The sequence below is a fragment of the Haliotis asinina genome, chromosome 9 (genome assembly GCF_037392515.1).
Source record: "Haliotis asinina isolate JCU_RB_2024 chromosome 9, JCU_Hal_asi_v2, whole genome shotgun sequence".
Lineage (NCBI taxonomy): Eukaryota > Metazoa > Mollusca > Gastropoda > Lepetellida > Haliotidae > Haliotis > Haliotis asinina.
Genome location: NC_090288.1, coordinates 11,649,135 through 11,667,589, shown reverse-complemented (window position 1 = coordinate 11,667,589; position 18,455 = coordinate 11,649,135). Strand labels below are relative to the sequence as shown.

Below are 18,455 nucleotides of genomic sequence, written 5' to 3'. Positions count from 1 at the left end.
GCGTCCATTCTTGCCATCAGCAAGTACAACACCCGCCGCTCACACATCGTGTGTCTGTAGATGAGATCAAAATGTCTAAAAAATGTTTCATTAAAATGTTGCTTTCAGAATGAATCGAAATTTTACTTATATCTTAATCAGGTTAATGTCACTCAAAGGTCGAACCCGTTATTTTGATATTATAAGAAATAAGTAAATTATCATTATTTTGTGTCACGTGAAAATGGCAGTTTTGTAATGGTATTACTAAATTGGGCTGAAGATGTATCTTTTAAAACCCACAGAAAAGTAAAAGCTCAGAAGTCAGAAACAAATTAAGGTCATCTTTGACCATGAAAGAAACCACTCTCCTGTGTCATGTGTTGTAGCTCTGAATCTAACAAAGATCAGCAATACTAGTATTCAGTTTGTATGTTACCAGAACTAAAGAGAGTTATGAAAATACTTACGAACTCATGCAATATAATTGTCCTATTATGCTTTACAGATTTTTAAAAAATGCATCCAGCACAGACTGGTAAGAGCCATTGTCAGCTCAGTTCCCTTGCCCCCTCTACACGCAGCCCAGACCGGGAAAGACACTTATCACAGGAAACACTGCCTCGTCAAACCCACCAAGAACTTTGGGGACTCCCCAACACTGCATTACCCAGAGTGTCAGAAGGGCTGTGCTCCCGGTGGAGAACACGGGCACTCTCCTCATCTGCGCCAAGAGATCAGGAGGTACCAAGGGCACCGAGAACAATGGGAACCTGACGACTGTGTACTTTTGATGCAAGCAAGACATTTCAAAGGCGACGTCCGCATACTTACCATGCTTTTCCTGAGTCTTGCCAATCACATTGCTGTCAAAAGGGACAGAAAATCCGATGATATAAATACATTCACTGGGTTTATTAAAAAGTACAAGATAAGATTTGTTGGCTGGGATTCTTCTGAGTCTGTATATGGGCCTATTCCAGAAAGGGTATTCTTATTAGCATTATATTATTGGATATTTATATAGCGCACATATCCACGCAACTAGTACATGCTCAAAGTGTTGGTATTTTTATTGGATATCAGTACCAACAGCATATAGTATTCTCAATCTCAACTTCCAGGGGATCACACAACTCGCACCAAGTTATTGTGGCTTTCTCATCCTTACGAGGTACCCATTCGCAGCTGGGTGGCCTGTGACCAATAGTCACAGAACTTTGTCCAAGTTTACTGCACGTTGCTGTACCCGCAACTAGGTGTTTAAAGTCTGCCTATATACCAATCGATTATTGAGTTCTTCTAAGTGCACGGGGTTGTGCACGGGGTTGTGTACTGTACTCTACGGGATGTGGCAACACTGAAAGAGTCTAATTATATACGTATATGCACATACCGTATTGGCTAATTTCGAATCCAAGGCGAAGCATATGATCCTCCCACACCACACGATTCTCTGCAAGCATAAATATACTCCATCCTCGATATCTCCAGGATATACGTTCCGACAAATCTCGACTATACCATTGTTTTACCTCCCTCGGCTGGCCAATCAGGTGTCTGCGCTGGGAAGTTGAGCGTACCAATCACAACTCACTTTCGCTTTTTAAATTACCTAACCGATTAAACTAAACAACACAAATCATGCAGAGGAACAGAGTTGTATATACGTCCAGCGTATAGTGTATATTTACCGGAATATATACGATGGATATACCGAGGATGGATATACTCGTGCATTGAGTATCAAAGAAGCAAATAAACGTACTGTTTATATAACTTAATAGTCTTGCTCCAAGGTTGTACAGAATGGTAAGTCCATTGGCGTATAGTAATTGTATCCTTTAACGAGGCGCGTCCAGATAATGCCAGACCACTCTCTCAGAGAAATGTTGAAATTTTATAGAAGTTATCACTGAACGTATTTACTATTACCTTAGAGACTTGTCTAATAGCTCAACGACAGAGATAAGTGTTTAAAGTTTTGAGCGAATACGACAAACACAAGGGACAACAGAAATGGGCTTCACACATGTGGGGATCGAACCCTGGTCTTCGGCTAGACGAGCGAGCGTTTAACCGCTGGTCTACGTCAACGCCCCGTCACCATCTTGACCAGACCATACAATATTCTCACATATATATTTGAAACGATGCACGGTCAGGCGGTTTCATTCTGTTCGTTTATTGTGTAATGTCGCGCTCAAGCAGTATTCCAGTTATATGGAGGGGGTCTGTAAGGGATCGAGTCTGGACCAGACAACCCAGTCATCAACAGCATGAGCACCACTGAACCCTACTTCTGTCACTTATCTTTGTCGCCCGCGTAGCTAGCGTGTTTGACAAGGTATGAAGATTTTGTATAATGTGTCGTGTAATAAACTTAAGGATAATGAAAAGGATACAAGTGTTGGATATGTGTTACATGTAGAAATCATTTCATTTAATATGAATGTTGTTAAGCGCAAAAACGGAGCACTTAACTCAAATCGTCTATTCCAAGCATGTTTTTTGTGTGCAAGAATATGTCAGCCCTCCATGTGATGCAAAAACTATGAGTACTAGCTGACACTTAGAGGTGATGTACAAAAAGAAAATTATTAATGTCAAATTCTGACAAAGGAACACGCAGTTTCGGGGTATCTTTTTATTCCTTGTTGAAGTCGACATCCATAAACAGAGCCTTTAGGTGCATCGTGTCTCAGTGTCAATAGTTAAGGATGTAAAAATATACGAATATATAATATATGAAGTAAGAGTATCATAAAACGCCATTCAAAGACGTCAGATTGTAGTTTGGCCATATGCACTTGTCACAATCGCAATGCACATTCTGATATGGTGCGCGAGTGAGTGACGGAGTGAGAAATTGAAGCAGTGAGTGACAGAGTGACTGACGGAACGAGAGCATGAGGGTGAGTGCATGAGTGACAGAGTGACTGACGGAACGAGAGCATGAGGGTGAGTGCATGAGTGACGGAGTGAGTGACGGAATGAGAGCATGAGAGTGAGTGCATGAGTGACGGAGTGAGTGACGAAATGAGAGAGTGACGCAGTGAATGAGTGACGAAGTAAGGGAGGAGCACACTGAGTGAGTGCATGAGTGAGTGACAGACTGAGTGAAAGTGAGTGGGGGAGGGGGTGAGTGTGCGAGAGACTGAATGAATGAGTGACGAAGTGAGTGCACGAGAAAATGCATGAGTAAGTGACGGAGTGAGAGAATAACGCAGTGAATGAGTGACTGAGAGTGAGGGAGTGAAGGAGTGAGTGCAGAGACTGAGTAACTGAGCCATATAAAATATGTTAATGTCCTCATCACTCCGCCATCCAAGACGAATGTAGAGAATTAACAGACACCGAATAAAGAAATAATTCGTGAAATATTTATTCAATCAAACATATTTACAAAATACCACATTCAACAAACACTAAACTGGTATTAACGCATAGCTTCATCTCAGCACGAATACAACCGGCTTTCGCTAATAAATCAAGTTTAGGGGTACAACCAGTTTAAGCACCACAGCACTAACAACGTACAATCACAACATTTTGTGTATAATAAAGATTACAGATTCAAAAATAAATAACGCTAAACTAAACCAGCAGCAATGGGACTTGTGTACAAATTCAATAACTGACTGGCCAATACTTAAGTTCTTAACACCAGCTTTGCATCATAAATAAAATAGTTTTTACAAACTGCAAAATAAATTAGGCAAGAGAGGGTGTGATCATAACCGTCTTCAGTATTTCCTAATTGGGTAATTGGCTATATCTAGTCCAATGAACACATGAAAGAAAATTTATGTCTTACTGGATTCTTTTTCACCACAACCATTAAACAAAGTAAGAGATATTCCAGATTGTGAGCTTACCACTAGCAAATGACAAGGCACATCAGAAAAAATAATATGTATCCATAGAGGTGAAACCTTTCCAAAGGAATGGAAAAAATGTTTTCCCTTTATTTCTCTTCATCATGTGTTCCTCTTTGGCTTCGTTAGTTGCATTTTATCAATCTTCCAAAAACAATTTCTCCTACTTTTGAATGGTATAGTTCGTTTATTACGCCGAAAGAGTCCGGGAAAATGTCACATCACGTGACTTCACGTGAGTATCACTGCCAAGTAAGGAAAGACCAATCATGAAAGACGTTCAGAAACAATACCAACTACAAGAAATAGAAATGGTTCTTGCTCTTTAAGTCATTAAGGAGTGCCTTCAACGCACATCTTCCTCAGTTTGTCGAAGATCTGTGGTCCGTATTCCTGGGTGCACATACCCGAATACACCATCCGTCCACCCTCACACACGACATAGTAAGGGGAGTCCTCCCTCCCTACCCACTGGTTCAAGCCGTCGGGAAGACCCTTGCAACTTGGGTAGCGCACTATGCAGGGGATACAGTGAGCGGCTTCGCATTGGTTCGCCCGGTAGTCGCCTGTAAAGGAGAGAAAGAGAGAGAATGAATGAGCGAGTATGGCTTAACGTCGTCTCAAGTGACTGAGTATGATTTTACGGACATTTCATTTTGACATGTAAAACAATTTTCGAACCGAAGCGAGGGAAGTACGTTGCAAGACTGATCATATTCTCTATGCTGCGCAACCCCATTTGCGCTACAGTTGCCTGTGCTTAAGTACATCAACAGTCAATGTAGGGGAAACCGATGTGGGAATAAACCCGAGGCCTTGACGTAACAAATGATCGCTTTCACCATTTGGCGACCCTGTGTATACTGTTTATGGGGACACAATTAGAATGAATTAGGACGATTCCGGGTTCCAACCCAGCGTCACAGAATACTGGTTCGCCTAAGGGAAGCAATCTTACAAATAGCCCATGTGGCCAAAACTTAGGCGTGACGGGCAAATGCTTAACCATTGCGTAACTTAACCGCCACACGTTCGAGTAGGCATATGCTCACTGGCTGATGTAGTTTGTTTGTAGCTTAATGGTGTACTCAGCAATGTTTCAGCTTCATGACATTGGAAATTAAACAATCCTGTCTGGATCAGACAAACTAGTGATTAAAATTGAGAACAACATGTACCATGGCACGTTATCGACCATCTTACGACCAGCAGACATTGTGGAGATCTGTCCTAACTCACAGCACCCTATTGTGTCCCATACTGACCATAAATATCGTCCCGCGTGAGTGAGTAAAATAGTTTTGATACTGGTTCTTCAATTATTCCAGCCAAAGGAAGTGGCAATATCATGGTAAAGGGGCACCAGAAATAGGTTTCAGACCCTCAGCTCTGCTTTAGAGTTGCCACTGGTTAAAATTAGCGACGTGGGGAGAGGTTCAAACTGGTGTTCCTGATCAGAGCGAACGCTTTAACTACTAAACCATCCCACCGTCTCTCGACACGTGAAGGTCCGGGGTAGAACAGGTCATCAGCAACCCAAGCTTGCCATGAAAGGCAATTATATTTGTCGGAAGAGGTGACTAACGGGATCGGGTTCGCTGACTTCGCTGACACAAGTCATCGGTTCCCAATTGCGCAGATCGATGCTCATGCTGTTGATCACTGGATTGTCTGGTCCAGACTCGATTATTTACAGACGGCCACAATAAAGCTGGATAATTGTGGACTAAAACTAACCTCGCTCACTTACTCACTCACCCACCGGCTCTCCTAATCAGAACGTGATAATATGGAAAGTAATATACACCTTCAATTAATGCCGATTAAGGGCTATTTATCTTTTCTATTTCGTTTGCTCACTATGGATCCCATTCCCTACACGGGTACAATGTATGAAGAGCTCATTGTAGGTGTCCCCAGCCGCGATGTTGCTGGAATATTACTTAAAGCGGGATAAAACTATATAGACTCATTCACTATAAAAGAGATCCATGTAACAGAAGGTTCTGTAGTGGAAGTCATAATGAACAGTATACTCACAGTGACTAATGGGCTCTTGTCTGTCACCGCACTTCACCATACTGTAGTGCTCGCACTGTTTCGTCATGACGTTGTAGAGCTGAGAGAAGGGGCACTCCCTCAAATGTTGCGGCCACTTGTACCCCTGCCTGGGAGCAGAGCAGTTGTAGTACTGGGCACAATTTTCGGGGTGGGGAATTAGGGCACGAGACCCAGGCAGACAGATGACCGTCTGTGCTGGAGTGTCCTTCTTCGTACCTGAAAAACATTTGAAAATTTAATTACAAAATGTATACATGGATACTTAGTTTTCAGACTAAAGAGATTCTTGACTCGCAGGATTCAAAGAATGTCATAGAATCCTGATTGACCTATACTCATCAGGAAAAGAGACCAAAATTTCGCAAAAATGCACTCTCACAAAAAGTAAGCGTTCATCTTTATGTCGTCTGTTTAAAAACTTGACACAATGTCAGAGTTGTGTTTAACGTTCACTATGTTTCTGGTTTAACAAGATTTTAGGAGTCACATGGAGTCCAGAATAATGTGGCTTCCGCACTAAAGTTATGTTTTAGAATAACGTGGTTTCTGGACTAAAAATAGTCCGAGGGACATTCACTGATCATATTCTCTCAAAGCAGGAGCTACTATAATGCAAAATAAATCTAAAACGGAATCACTTGAAATCCCTCGTCACAAAATATTTGAAAGGTAGTGCCCGTTGGTTGTACAACACAGTATGTTATTCCTGTCATGAAGTATAAATTTACACCTTTGATGTCTTCCGTTACAATAATAAATTGTCCCAAAGATTAGCAATAGTACTCAACATCTTTGAACGAGGAATTTCTTCAAGTTCACAGACGGTTTCTGAGACACCGGTGGTCTTCTATGGAATACTGTAAGGGACATTCTCGTGATCTCGCATTCTCGCACTTTTGTCTTTTTAGGTTTGTTTCCAAAGGTCGAGATCGCGAGAATGCGAGATCACGAGAATGTCCCTTACAGTATTCCATAGTCTTCAGACCTGAATCACAAATGCCACGTTCGCCGTACGATGAGCAAGTCTGCGATTTTCCGTACAGTTTCTTAGACATCGTGGATAACCGCGGGTTACGATCTTTGTTGTGTTGACATTGTCTACGGGTATCGTGCCTTGGGAAGAGGCCGAGGCAAACCTACATGGAGGCTGCGCAGAAATCGTACGAAGATCTTACGGAGGCAGCTCGGAGATCGTGCGGTAGCTGGCCGTGCTGCTATTCATCGATTTCTACAATTCTACAGTTTTAAAAAAAAATCGTGCGTTTACCACACGATCACCATGCGGTCTTCAAGTGGAACCCGTGCAGTGCCACCTCCTGGCTACGGGGATACTATTTTGTCAAACTTCTGAAAATCGTAGAAGCAACGGCGCCCGTAGAAGCATGCGATAGGCACGTGGTAACCACCTGCCGCCCTCAAGACGACCGCACGGAAATGGAGCTAAGAGCAGTTTATGGACCCATCGCAGGTCAGATGTGAACCAGCCAGCATGCTATGTAGATTCTGAAATCCTCAAATGCACAAAACACGCTTTTCGTTTCTTTCTTCGGCACTGCCATATAACTCGAATATTGCTGCGTGCGGCGTAAAACTAAACTCACTCACTCTTTCATCACCATCACATCACTGTCTGAAAGATTAGCTATAATGTTCAACACTCTCAAAGAAGAAATTTCTTCATATTAACAGAAGGCATGAGACGACGGTGGAATGAATTTTAGTAAGTTCTAAATAACTCCAATACACAAATACAACCATAAAAGGTCTTTCTTTCACATGCATACTCCCAATTATTGTTATAATTATTATTATGCAAGTATTTGTTTAGTGCCGGTATCCAGTTCAGCTGCTCATTTTTAAGGCCGTTATATGTAACGTTTTTTAGGAGCGGACGCGCGCACACAACCAACCACACTTAACGTGGGTACCACTCTTGAATCACATAAAATACTCATTTTTCACAATGGAACATTGCATTTTTGGAAGGGCTTTCTGGATATGGCACACAATTAAAACAAAAGAGTGACGGCACAAGACCATTTTTAACCATTGTGCTAAACGACATGATGATTTTGCTGAGTTGACAAAAATCCTTCAAAAGGTCTGATTAGTCCGAAGGCACATCCTGCATGTCTGCTGTCAGTTGCGATGTCATCGTCATGCACAACGTTTCCGACGGGGTTCGCAGCACGTTGACAGGGACGTGTGACAATGTACGAAACCACGACACCTCGATTTTGTTCTCAGCTAAGACGTGGCCGACATAAAGCCGACATGCGGCGTCAACGACGACGGGGCTTGGCGTTGCACAACACAAGACTTTGTCTTTAGAAGTATTTCACGGTTTGCTGACGAGAACATTTGAATAAAACATGGACGTATTGCGCCAGCTCCTTGTAGGACGCCTACTTTGGCTGACTGTCATATTTTGTAAATATTATTGACTTGAGCGATGTTTGTGACATTTTCTGATTTTCTTTTAGAGGGCGAAGTGAGGGATGAAAGATATTACGTCTCATCTCGTCATGCTTTACGTCACAGAGAATAGATCTTTGAAAAGGAAATGTCGGTCGCTTGTGAAGAAGATTATCGGCAAGTTTCAGAAATAATCATTACTGTACGCGATAGGTACAGCTTGCTTTAGAACACAATATTTTGGAAATGAAATGAAAGGTGAGTGACTGGAATATGGATTTTTTTTAGCAATATTCCAGCAAAGTCATGGCGTGGGATAGCGGAAATGGGTTTCACACTCTGTACCCATATGAGGAATCAAACCCAGGTTTTCAGCGTGACGAGGGGACGTTCTTACCATTACGTTAACCCACCGCCCCGACATACAGACCTGTACAAATATTAAATGAATCGGTCAGATCGGTGTCAGGATTGTGAGTTGATAAAATGTAATCGTCAGTAATGTTTTAGCCTCTAGGTACCTCTAGTGAATAAGTAAGCTTTAGCATAGCTATAAGTAATATTTCAGATGGCACCATGAACGAACCTCAAACTGTGTATCTACATCGGGATTCAAATTGGGACAAGTCAGTGCTGTAACAGTTGGTGTACCCAACTGACCATGTATCTCAGTGGGAAAGTGGGGTGGCCTAGCGGTCACGCCGAAGATCCGAGTTTGATTCCCCAGATGAGTAATATGTTCGAATCCCATTCCTGGTGTCCATTGCGGGCTTCAGTATTGCTAAAAGCAGAGTACAACGAAACTCACTCACTCAGGACAGACATATCCAACGACTATTTGCAAATAAAGTGAAGTTGTTTTTTCACAATATTTCAACAGTATCAGGGTGGGTTACACAACAATCGGGAATCTAACATTATAACCATGTGGAGCATAGAACCCGATAGATCGAACGCTTTAACCACTAGGCTACCTAAGCGTTTCTTAAACACAGAAGCCGCCATATAGTTGGAATATTGCAGAGTGCGGCACAAAACTAAACTGACTAAACTCTTAACATAGAATTAGGTAAATAGTACTTACATCTGTCGTAAGTAGACCCCTTTGCCACACAAGTCCTGGTCACGGGATCAAACACGCTGTCCGAACAATTGAACTTGTACAAGATCTCATTTGCGCACACATAAAACACGGAGCAGTCATCGGGGTCTGGTCTGAAATCGGGGTTGCTCTTCACCACACAGCTACCCACAGATGTTGTCGCCGTTGCCATGGCTACGAGCAAACAGGCCAAAACAATTCGAAATGCCATGATGTGATAAAAATTCAGGGGCACTAATTCACCTGATGTTCTTTAACAGTTACACGAGAGCTCGGTAGAACTCCTGGTTTTCTCATATATCCCTGTGAATTCTGATCTGGATGGGAGATAAAGGTTTATTTATACCTATTACAACCAAGGAACGCCCACTAGGTGTATAGAAAGTTTCCTGGCTCGTCTCTTGTGACGTCACTGTTGTAGAACATTCTGTTTGTCAAATATGACAGTTGATTGGAGATAGGTTCCCTTTCTTGACGTCGCGTGCTCACCTCGTGATAGATCCGCGAAGTAAATGACTGGCGACTTCGGGCATCACGTCAGCGATTGGCTAGTAAGACGAGGGGTGGGGCATATCGTGATATCAGATTATTAACAGATAATTTCACAAAAATACACAAATGATGCTTTTTGCCTGTTTAGTTTTCAAGTTTGGTCTAGATTACACCTCCAGAATAAAAATTTGATTAATCAATTCTAATAATTAATTACTTAATTAGTTTACTTAAGCGAGATTTAAGGCGTTAAAGCACCGGTGTTTCGAAATCCCAAATTTAAACATACCTTTATCAGAAACTTATACCCTTTCATGTTCTTCTCCCCTGAACTTAATTAAACAAAAAATATACAAATTCCAAACAAAATCCGGAGAAGCGCCACAAACAAGCGAGACTGTTTGTGCCTCTCCCAGTTCTTATACACACGGTCTCTCGTAACTCGGCATTTACGGAAATAGGCGGGAATGTCCGAACGGAAGCAACGGTGATGAAGGTGGATCTTATCAACTTCTGATACTGACGTCCACTAATTTATCTTCCAGAATTCCTAATATGGTAGTCATAGTCCCTTGTGCGCTTTAGCGTCTACATTTCAAATACATTTCCCAAAATAGCTGTACACCCAAACGAAATTGAGAAGAGCTCTCGTAGGGCACTAAGATATAGTTGTCAAACAAGCTCAACAAATACAGCTGCCCGTCTCGCTGTCTATTTTCAAAGGTGTTAAACATCAACGAAATAGTGTCATTGTTGCCGTTTTAGCAAAATCTATATTGACACGGTTACAGTTAAGTAGCAATTATAAGACTGTGGAATTCCTCTCAACACAAGAATCGTCACGTTTATCACCTGTGTTACAGGTGTGTATATAGATGAGAATATTTAGATAGGGAACTTAAAAAATTACACCATGTAATCTGATAGAGCTATGCGTCTCATTGTTGGACGTCATAAGCCCCCTGAAAGACCGATCCTTGTAAATTATGACATGTTTTAAGTAACCTGTTTTCATCTTAAGGGATGGACATGTTCTTAGTGGTGCTTTTTACACATCGCAAACAGTTTTTGTGGAAATTATGACGATTTTAATCCGACAGTTTCAGTGGTGCTCACGCCCATGAAAAACATTGAATGTTTTGATATAACTAATTGTATATCCGTATGCTACAGGAGGAAATCGCTCATCACGCCGAAGACTCGGGGTCCATTCGCAACATGGGTGCAGTGTGTGGAGTCCATTTCTGGTGTCCCCCGGCGTGATATTGCTTGAATGTAAATGCAAACTCACTCACTCACTCACTCATTACCTCACGCACTCTACAGCATGAGGAAGTAATATTCGTTATTCACAATCAGCATGTAATGTAACAATAGCGACAATATACCAATAACAATTTCATATATTGTATCGAGTCTGGACTAGATAATCAAGTGATCAACAGCATGAGCATCGACACACGTCATTGAGATAAGAGACCATTATCGACCTGACCACCCAATCCTGTTACTCACCTTCTACAACTGGTTCTAACCCGTATGTTCACGGTTTGTTTCCCCAGATTAGAAAGAGTATTGGTATGCACAGTTGTGAAAATAATGAAGGTTAATATTTATCAACGTTCGCGATTGCGGTTTTTGTCGCCTATCATACTAGTAATGCATATAGTTAACGTGTATGTCTTGAATGAAACTTTTATTTGCCGCAGATATATTCGAATTTACCCAAATGTTTTTTTTTTAGAATGAGTTCTATTTTTATATTATGTTATAGACGATGTCGTCAACAAACGTATCCTTTTAAAAAATTCAAAATGCTTTCAGTTTATTTCCTGTAATAATTCATGCATCACGAAGTTAGTTTTACATACTGTCATATGATGACTAGTTGTGCCGTAAACAGTATCCACGAACAATGCCCGGATGGCCCAGTGCGTCATCACACAATGTCCATATGCAACTTCTGACAGGTTAAAGTGTTAATATATTTATGACAATTCAACTCCCGGATCTTAACGTTAGAAGTTTATACAGATCCGGGAGAGAACAGTAATGACTAAAAGACCTGTCTTCACTCGACGTGCTCCTGAAACTTAATCCCTTTACGAACTAAACTTTTCGTTTCAATTTGATTATACTACGCACCCAAGCACGAATACAGTTCCCCTAACTACACAGCGAATAACCTACTGCAGGCGTAAGTACTACAGTATAAGAGATTCGTTGGGAATCGTTTCCTTGTTTGTCAAAGGCGAGATTTTTTTTTCTGTTGTCAAATAGGTAGAGTCGTGTTAAAGAAAGACAGTTCCTCGCCCATGATGCGGGGGAGTGACTTGTGTGGGGAAAGGTGAGCTTGCAGTGGAAAGTTCACCCTCGTAGTGTGTGCATGTACAAGTGTCTCGTCAGACGGGATGACAGATGGGCACTAATCCTTCAGTGATGTTGCCATTAGTGACGTCATTGATAAAGTAAAACGCTTTGCGGGTACAACGTTCTCGACTTGAACGTTCACATAGACTTATTATTGAGATTCCACGATGCATTTTGGGCCGATGTGCCTTGGAGGAATATGCAGATACTTTAACTTTAGTTGTTGGGGAAATAATATTTACCCATGCAAATCTAATTCTTACCTTCATTTTATTGTATCGTTTGTACAAAACGGATCACGTCTCCGTAGGGCACGTAAAGTAAAATTAATACGTAGCTTGACCTTGTTACTTGCTCAAGTCACTTCAACGTGTAAGTAAATACATCCCTAAGCACGTCGCCATAGTTCGTCACCTACACGTACCATCTAAGCACATCACCACAATGCGCCACTTCTGCATACCATCTAAGCACGTCAACCGAGCATGGTGTCATGTATTATCATCACTTAAGCACAAAGTCACTGTGAAATGTCACAAAACCACATTTCATCCCATACCATCAAATCAAATGAGATCTTCTAAGCACAACATCTGAGTACACATCGTCATAAGCAAGACATCTAAGCACCCATCGTTTAAGCACATAATCTGTGTACAGATGGTTTAAGTACATCATCTGAGGTGAATCATCTAAGCTCATCATCACGCATGGAGTCTAAGCACGTGATCTAAGAACATCATCCAAGGAAATTACCTAAGCAAAGCTGTCAAGCACATCTATTCATAAGCTGAGTAAGCAGTTAAGCACTGACTGAGTAATTTACTACCCCCACCCCGACACACCCACACCCCACACCCCACACCCCACACACCACACACCACACACCACACACCACACCCCACACCCCACGCCACGGCCATATCCAAACAACCCCTTCAGATAAGCTGAAAATTGAGAACATCAGAGATAAGTAATTCTATTTTAAAATACGACAGGGTGCAAAGACCTTTTCTGATGTCACAGCGGTTGCACCCAAATTGTCTGGGGCCTGATGTGAGGTGCGGCTGACGTGTGCTACCTGTTCTCTTTCTGAACTGGTGTTTTTCATGCTACATCTTTATAGTGTATTTCTATGTTAAACTGCCTCTTGAACCCGGTCACTTCGTTGCAAATTTTAAACATCAACGTAAGAGAATCCCCAGTCTCGTGTCTGGTGAAACAGATTCGGTTGGCTTAAATAGCAAAATCATTTATGTCACCACTATATCGAATCTTCAGATTCACTGTATGAAAATACATCGATACGACTCGAGAGATTTTAACCATTAGCCCAAATCTGGATTGTCCACACACAAAAAAAGCCCAGTGGTGTCATCTATTGAACAGGTAGAGATGTGTCTCGTGCTTAGTTGTTATAGTAAAGGTCTAAGAACGTTTTGCTGTTTTCAGAGACAACGAGACATTGTAAAGTGGTTGTATTTACACACTGGGTGGATGAACACTATTCCTGATTAGTTCGATGGGGTAGCCTAGTGGTTACAGCGTTCACTCGTCACACGAAAACCTGGGTTCGAATCCCTACATTTGTCCAGCCCATTTCTGGTGTGATATGCCTGGAGTATTGCCAAAATCTCAACTAAATTCACTCACTCACTCACTACTCCTGATTAATCACATTTATGTTATATATCCAGCTAACCGAATACTTACTACAATTCAACGATATTCAAGAAAGTGTGGTATCAGAGTCACAGTAAGTAAGTCTCATAGTTCGATTGCTGAGTGCGGCGTAAAACTCAACTCAACTCACTCACCCCCTCTCATAGTCCATGAACCACATTTTTTCCCTACTGACAAGTGACAAGCTTTCCCTGCAAACCAAAAGCCTTATATCCCAAACAAGACTAGAGATATTCTCAGATTCTGAATCTCCCGAGTCTAGTTTTCGATTTAAATGAGGGTTTTGTTACTATCAAAATTATATATACTGGAACGCAAGCTTCGAAAAGAAAAATGAAATCTAACAAAGTAAGCGTTCATGTTTATGTCGTTTATTTAAAAACTGGACAAAAAACATTTGCGTTTCTTTTGCTGCTCAGTATATATGCAGCGACTTAGTCTGTTTCGCTTTATGTAAGACTTTAGCATACAGTCAAACCCCGTTGTGTCGAACTCGTCGGGTCCAAGGGGAGTCCGTTAATCGTTACTTTTGATCTTTAGGTAGCACGTTTATGAGGATGACTTCCGATTGCGCGACTGAAGTTTTCAGTTGCAACAACCAGTTTTGACAGTTCGAGACAAAAGGGTAAATTTGTACTTGTTAGAGCCTTTAGGGACCCTAAAATGAATTCGACACAACCGGGAATTCGACACATCTAGTTCGACACACCAGGGTAAAAATAATGATAAATATAAGGAAATCGTCAGGGACCGAGATGTCAGTTCGACACATCCGAGAATTCGTCTCAACCGAGTTCGAGACAATGGGGTTCGACTGTATTTCTCTTTATGTAAGTATGTTCTGATAGACAGACCTCTTCACGGGAATTAAATAATTATTACTGTTATGAAGGATATTAAGTTAACTCGCAGTTTTCTAAGCCTCCTTGGAGTTTCTACATACAAGTGATTGATGGTTTGTCAAGTGGCGGTATTTATACAGAAGTGGCAAAGGTTCAGTTAAAGTCGGATTGTGTCATCTCTCAGTGACAATAAAGCCCTACAAGACACGTTTTGAGAAAGAATCCCCTATTTTTATTAATTCCCCCATTTTACTGATGAATCATGCATTATGTATTCATGGCCGTAGGTGTATTGTAATATTTAGATTATGCACGCGGATGTGAATCTTTCCAATGAGAAATATAATTATTGCTTTACAGAGAAATCCGAATCCGGGGGTATTGTGCCGTAAGGTATAGTTCTGGATAAACGGGTTGTCTGGGTGAATGAATCATTGTTGTCCGAATATATATATTTATGTAATATATTCGAATCATGATCAATGTCATTATCAATATAATTGTCATCATTGTCAATATGTAACGAAGGTCGTGGAGAACACACCACAAATAAGCTCCACACTTTTAATCCAAGCCGTGATATCGAAACTGGGCTTGCGAGGAGTCAACATTTTAACCACTAGGCTACCCCCGGCCATTTTGTCTGAACGAATATACGTTTATGGTTTTTTGTTCAACAACAATTTCCACTTAGCCAAGCTGATTTCAAAAAAGGAAAACATATTCTGATTTCGTAAATGATGATATTGCGCATCATTAGTCTGTTCAAAGGGACGGCAGCTTAGAGGAGTGGTGTAAGATTTGTCCTATCACATCGGACACCTGTGTTCGAATCCCAAATGTGTGAAGCTATAATTGCAAAAATATAATGCGTAATAGTGTACGATCATAATGTTTGTTTTGTTTGTTTTTGCTTTCAAGCAACATGGCTGCCGTCTGTAAATATTCGAGCCTGGACAATCCAGTGATCAACAGCATGAGTATTGATCGACGTTGTTGGAAACCGATGACGTGTCAACCAAGTCAGTGAGCCTGACCACCCGATGCCGTTAGTCTCCTCTTACGACAAGTACAAGTGTAATCACGAATGTTGTGCCTATTCCTCTACGGGTGTATATTCTGAGGTTTTATTTTGTATGCAGGATAGAACAGAAAATTATTTATATTTAATTATTAAATTATTAAATTATTTAATTATTATTTAATTATTAAATTATTTATTATATTTAATATTGAATCATATTACATATTAATATACTAAAAATTATAAAGAACAGCTATTCTTAGAGTTGTATCCTGTTCCGCCCCCAACAAACAGACAAAGCTTGTTGAAGAAGGGAATGCTGACAGTCAAACGCCAAAGTTGTTTTTTCGTTGGACTGTCTAGATAATCTGTGCGAGTGTTTCGGGGAGTGGAGCGTGTGCAGCTTTTCCTCAAACCTGTCACGAAGTTTAATTCCTGTTTTTGAAAAACAACATTCATCATGCTTTTCTTTTTTCTTTGTTCACCTCGGCGCGCTTTTGCTTGATGTGCAGTCATTACTCGGGTGATTATTCATGATTGGGTGCGAACGCGCTGAAGAATTGGTCTTGGCAAGAAATGCTTGTCGTAACAGGTGACTAAAAGGGTCGGGGGGTCAGGTGTGATTGACACACACCTAAATGTGTATATCGATGCTGCTGCTATCAATCACTGGGCTGTCTGGTTCAGATTCCATCATTTACAGAGCGCCGCCATATAGTTGGTATATTGCTGAGTGCGGCCTAAAACTAAACGTCGCACATTCCCTAATGATGTCAGATTCCGAAAGGTGCCGAAGTGGGCCGAACTGGGCCTATCGTTAGACTGTGATGGGATATGCTCTCTTCGGTAGATCGCAAGGAACCTTGTTTTGAGATCCGGTGACAGTTGGAACACTGCCGCTACATCATCCGTGACGTCATGCAAACTGATGCGCGTGTCCAGAGAGTTCAACAGGTCAACAAATCACGGACCAGGTTTAGCCACATGGGCTAATCCCTTCAACACGGCTGTTGATGATAAAGATGAAGGCAGGCAGACATATGGCCCCATCCAACCCCCGCCTCGCGCTACACTTTGTTGTTTTCACGTGACCAGGAACAGATATTACTTACCCTAAGACTACTGACATGACTCATCCCGTATTCCTATACCAAGGAGACAGTGATGGAACGTTCATCTGACGTTTTCTCTGCTTCCGACAAACTCAAATAGATGTATGGGGTATGGTGGTTGACAAAAACACTAACTGATGAAGTATGTGTACAAGTCTGCTATAAAACGGTCACTGATTTTGTATAATAAATGGCCTGTAAAGATCCGGGTTAGAATTAATCACCAGACGTACATTCTTGTCGTTAGAGGCAATCAACGGAATCAGGTGTTCAGACTCGTTGACTCGGCTGAGAAAGGTGATCACTCCCTTCCGTATAAATCGATGCTCATGAAGTCAGTCACAGGATTTTCTGATCCAGAAAGACCCTTGTAATATAGTTGAAATAAGGGTGCTGCGTTAAAAGTCACATGTGCAAAAACAAATAAACAATGACTTTTCTAAGTTGACAAGCTCACTGTTGCAAACAAAACGTTCAGGAATTTATCTAGAACTGTCCAGAAAGGAATGCGTACATTGAAGCATAATCTTTAAATGCTTAAAACAACATTCAGTCACTTGCATGCCAGGTTGTCCCGTGAAGATCTGGGGCTGAATAGGTCTTCAGCAATCCATGCTTGCCACAAAAGGGGACTGTGCTTGTCGTAAGAAACAACAAACGGCATCGGGTGATCAAACTGACATGTCATTGATTTCCGATTGCATAGATCGATACTCATGCTGTTAATCACTCAATTGTGTTGTCCAAACTCGATTATTTACAGACAGCCATTTATAGCTGGAAATGACTTACAGACTCATTGCATCTCAGGTCAGTGCAGAGAGCATATGGAAGGTATGTTTGTTTAACCTTGAATCCTAGATGAATATTCCATGTGAATCTATCTACATATGCACTGTCGTGACTTGACTCACTCACTAACCCAGTATTGGGTCAATGTGACCTGTGTTGATGCTGTTTAAGAGCAGTAGCATGTGCCCTTCAGGTCCGAACAGGTTCAGCTGCTGACTGGTTCTGTAGGTCAACCCCGTGGGATGGGGTGATTTTTGTGCGCTCAATCTGCCTGTTTTGCTGTTTAGTCTTAACATGTAAAATGTCGTAAAGTGATTCATATTTTTCCTATTGTAGGTGAGAACAACGGACGCCTTAGCCACTAAGCTATCACGACGCTCCAGCACAGCGAATTGGGGCACCCTGTTTGTGGGGCACCCTGTCTGTGCCAGTCAATATCATCAGGGCTGTAAGAGACCCGAGGACAAGATCGGTCTGTGTCGTCAGGGCTACCAGTTGCACTAGGAAAACAATAGTCAACATTATCTGAGCTACCATTTACCCTAGGACAACACCAGTCACTGAGGGTGCCACTCTGTGCTACAATCGAAATATTCGTTTCCACTTTGTAGCTGTGAAAATGTTTTTATGAAGAACTGCTTTCTTAAGATACACCCCAATTGGCAATGTGACAACCATTCAATGACAAGGAACAAACAACAAGCA

At 41.5% G+C, this 18,455-nt stretch overlaps 1 protein-coding gene across 1 annotated transcript; it reads right to left on the bottom strand.

The window, feature by feature from the left end:
• Positions 1-3,340: 3,340 nt before the first annotated feature.
• LOC137296973 (uncharacterized) lies at positions 3,341-9,747 on the bottom strand. The gene is made up of 3 exons (XM_067828904.1): positions 9,418-9,747; positions 5,898-6,134; positions 3,341-4,423 (listed from the first exon to the last, which is right to left on the bottom strand). Exons 1-3 carry the CDS (start codon positions 9,644-9,646, stop codon positions 4,191-4,193), a joined length of 699 nt encoding a protein of 232 aa, XP_067685005.1. The 5' UTR covers positions 9,647-9,747; the 3' UTR covers positions 3,341-4,190.
• Between the last annotated feature and the right edge of the window lie 8,708 nt (positions 9,748-18,455).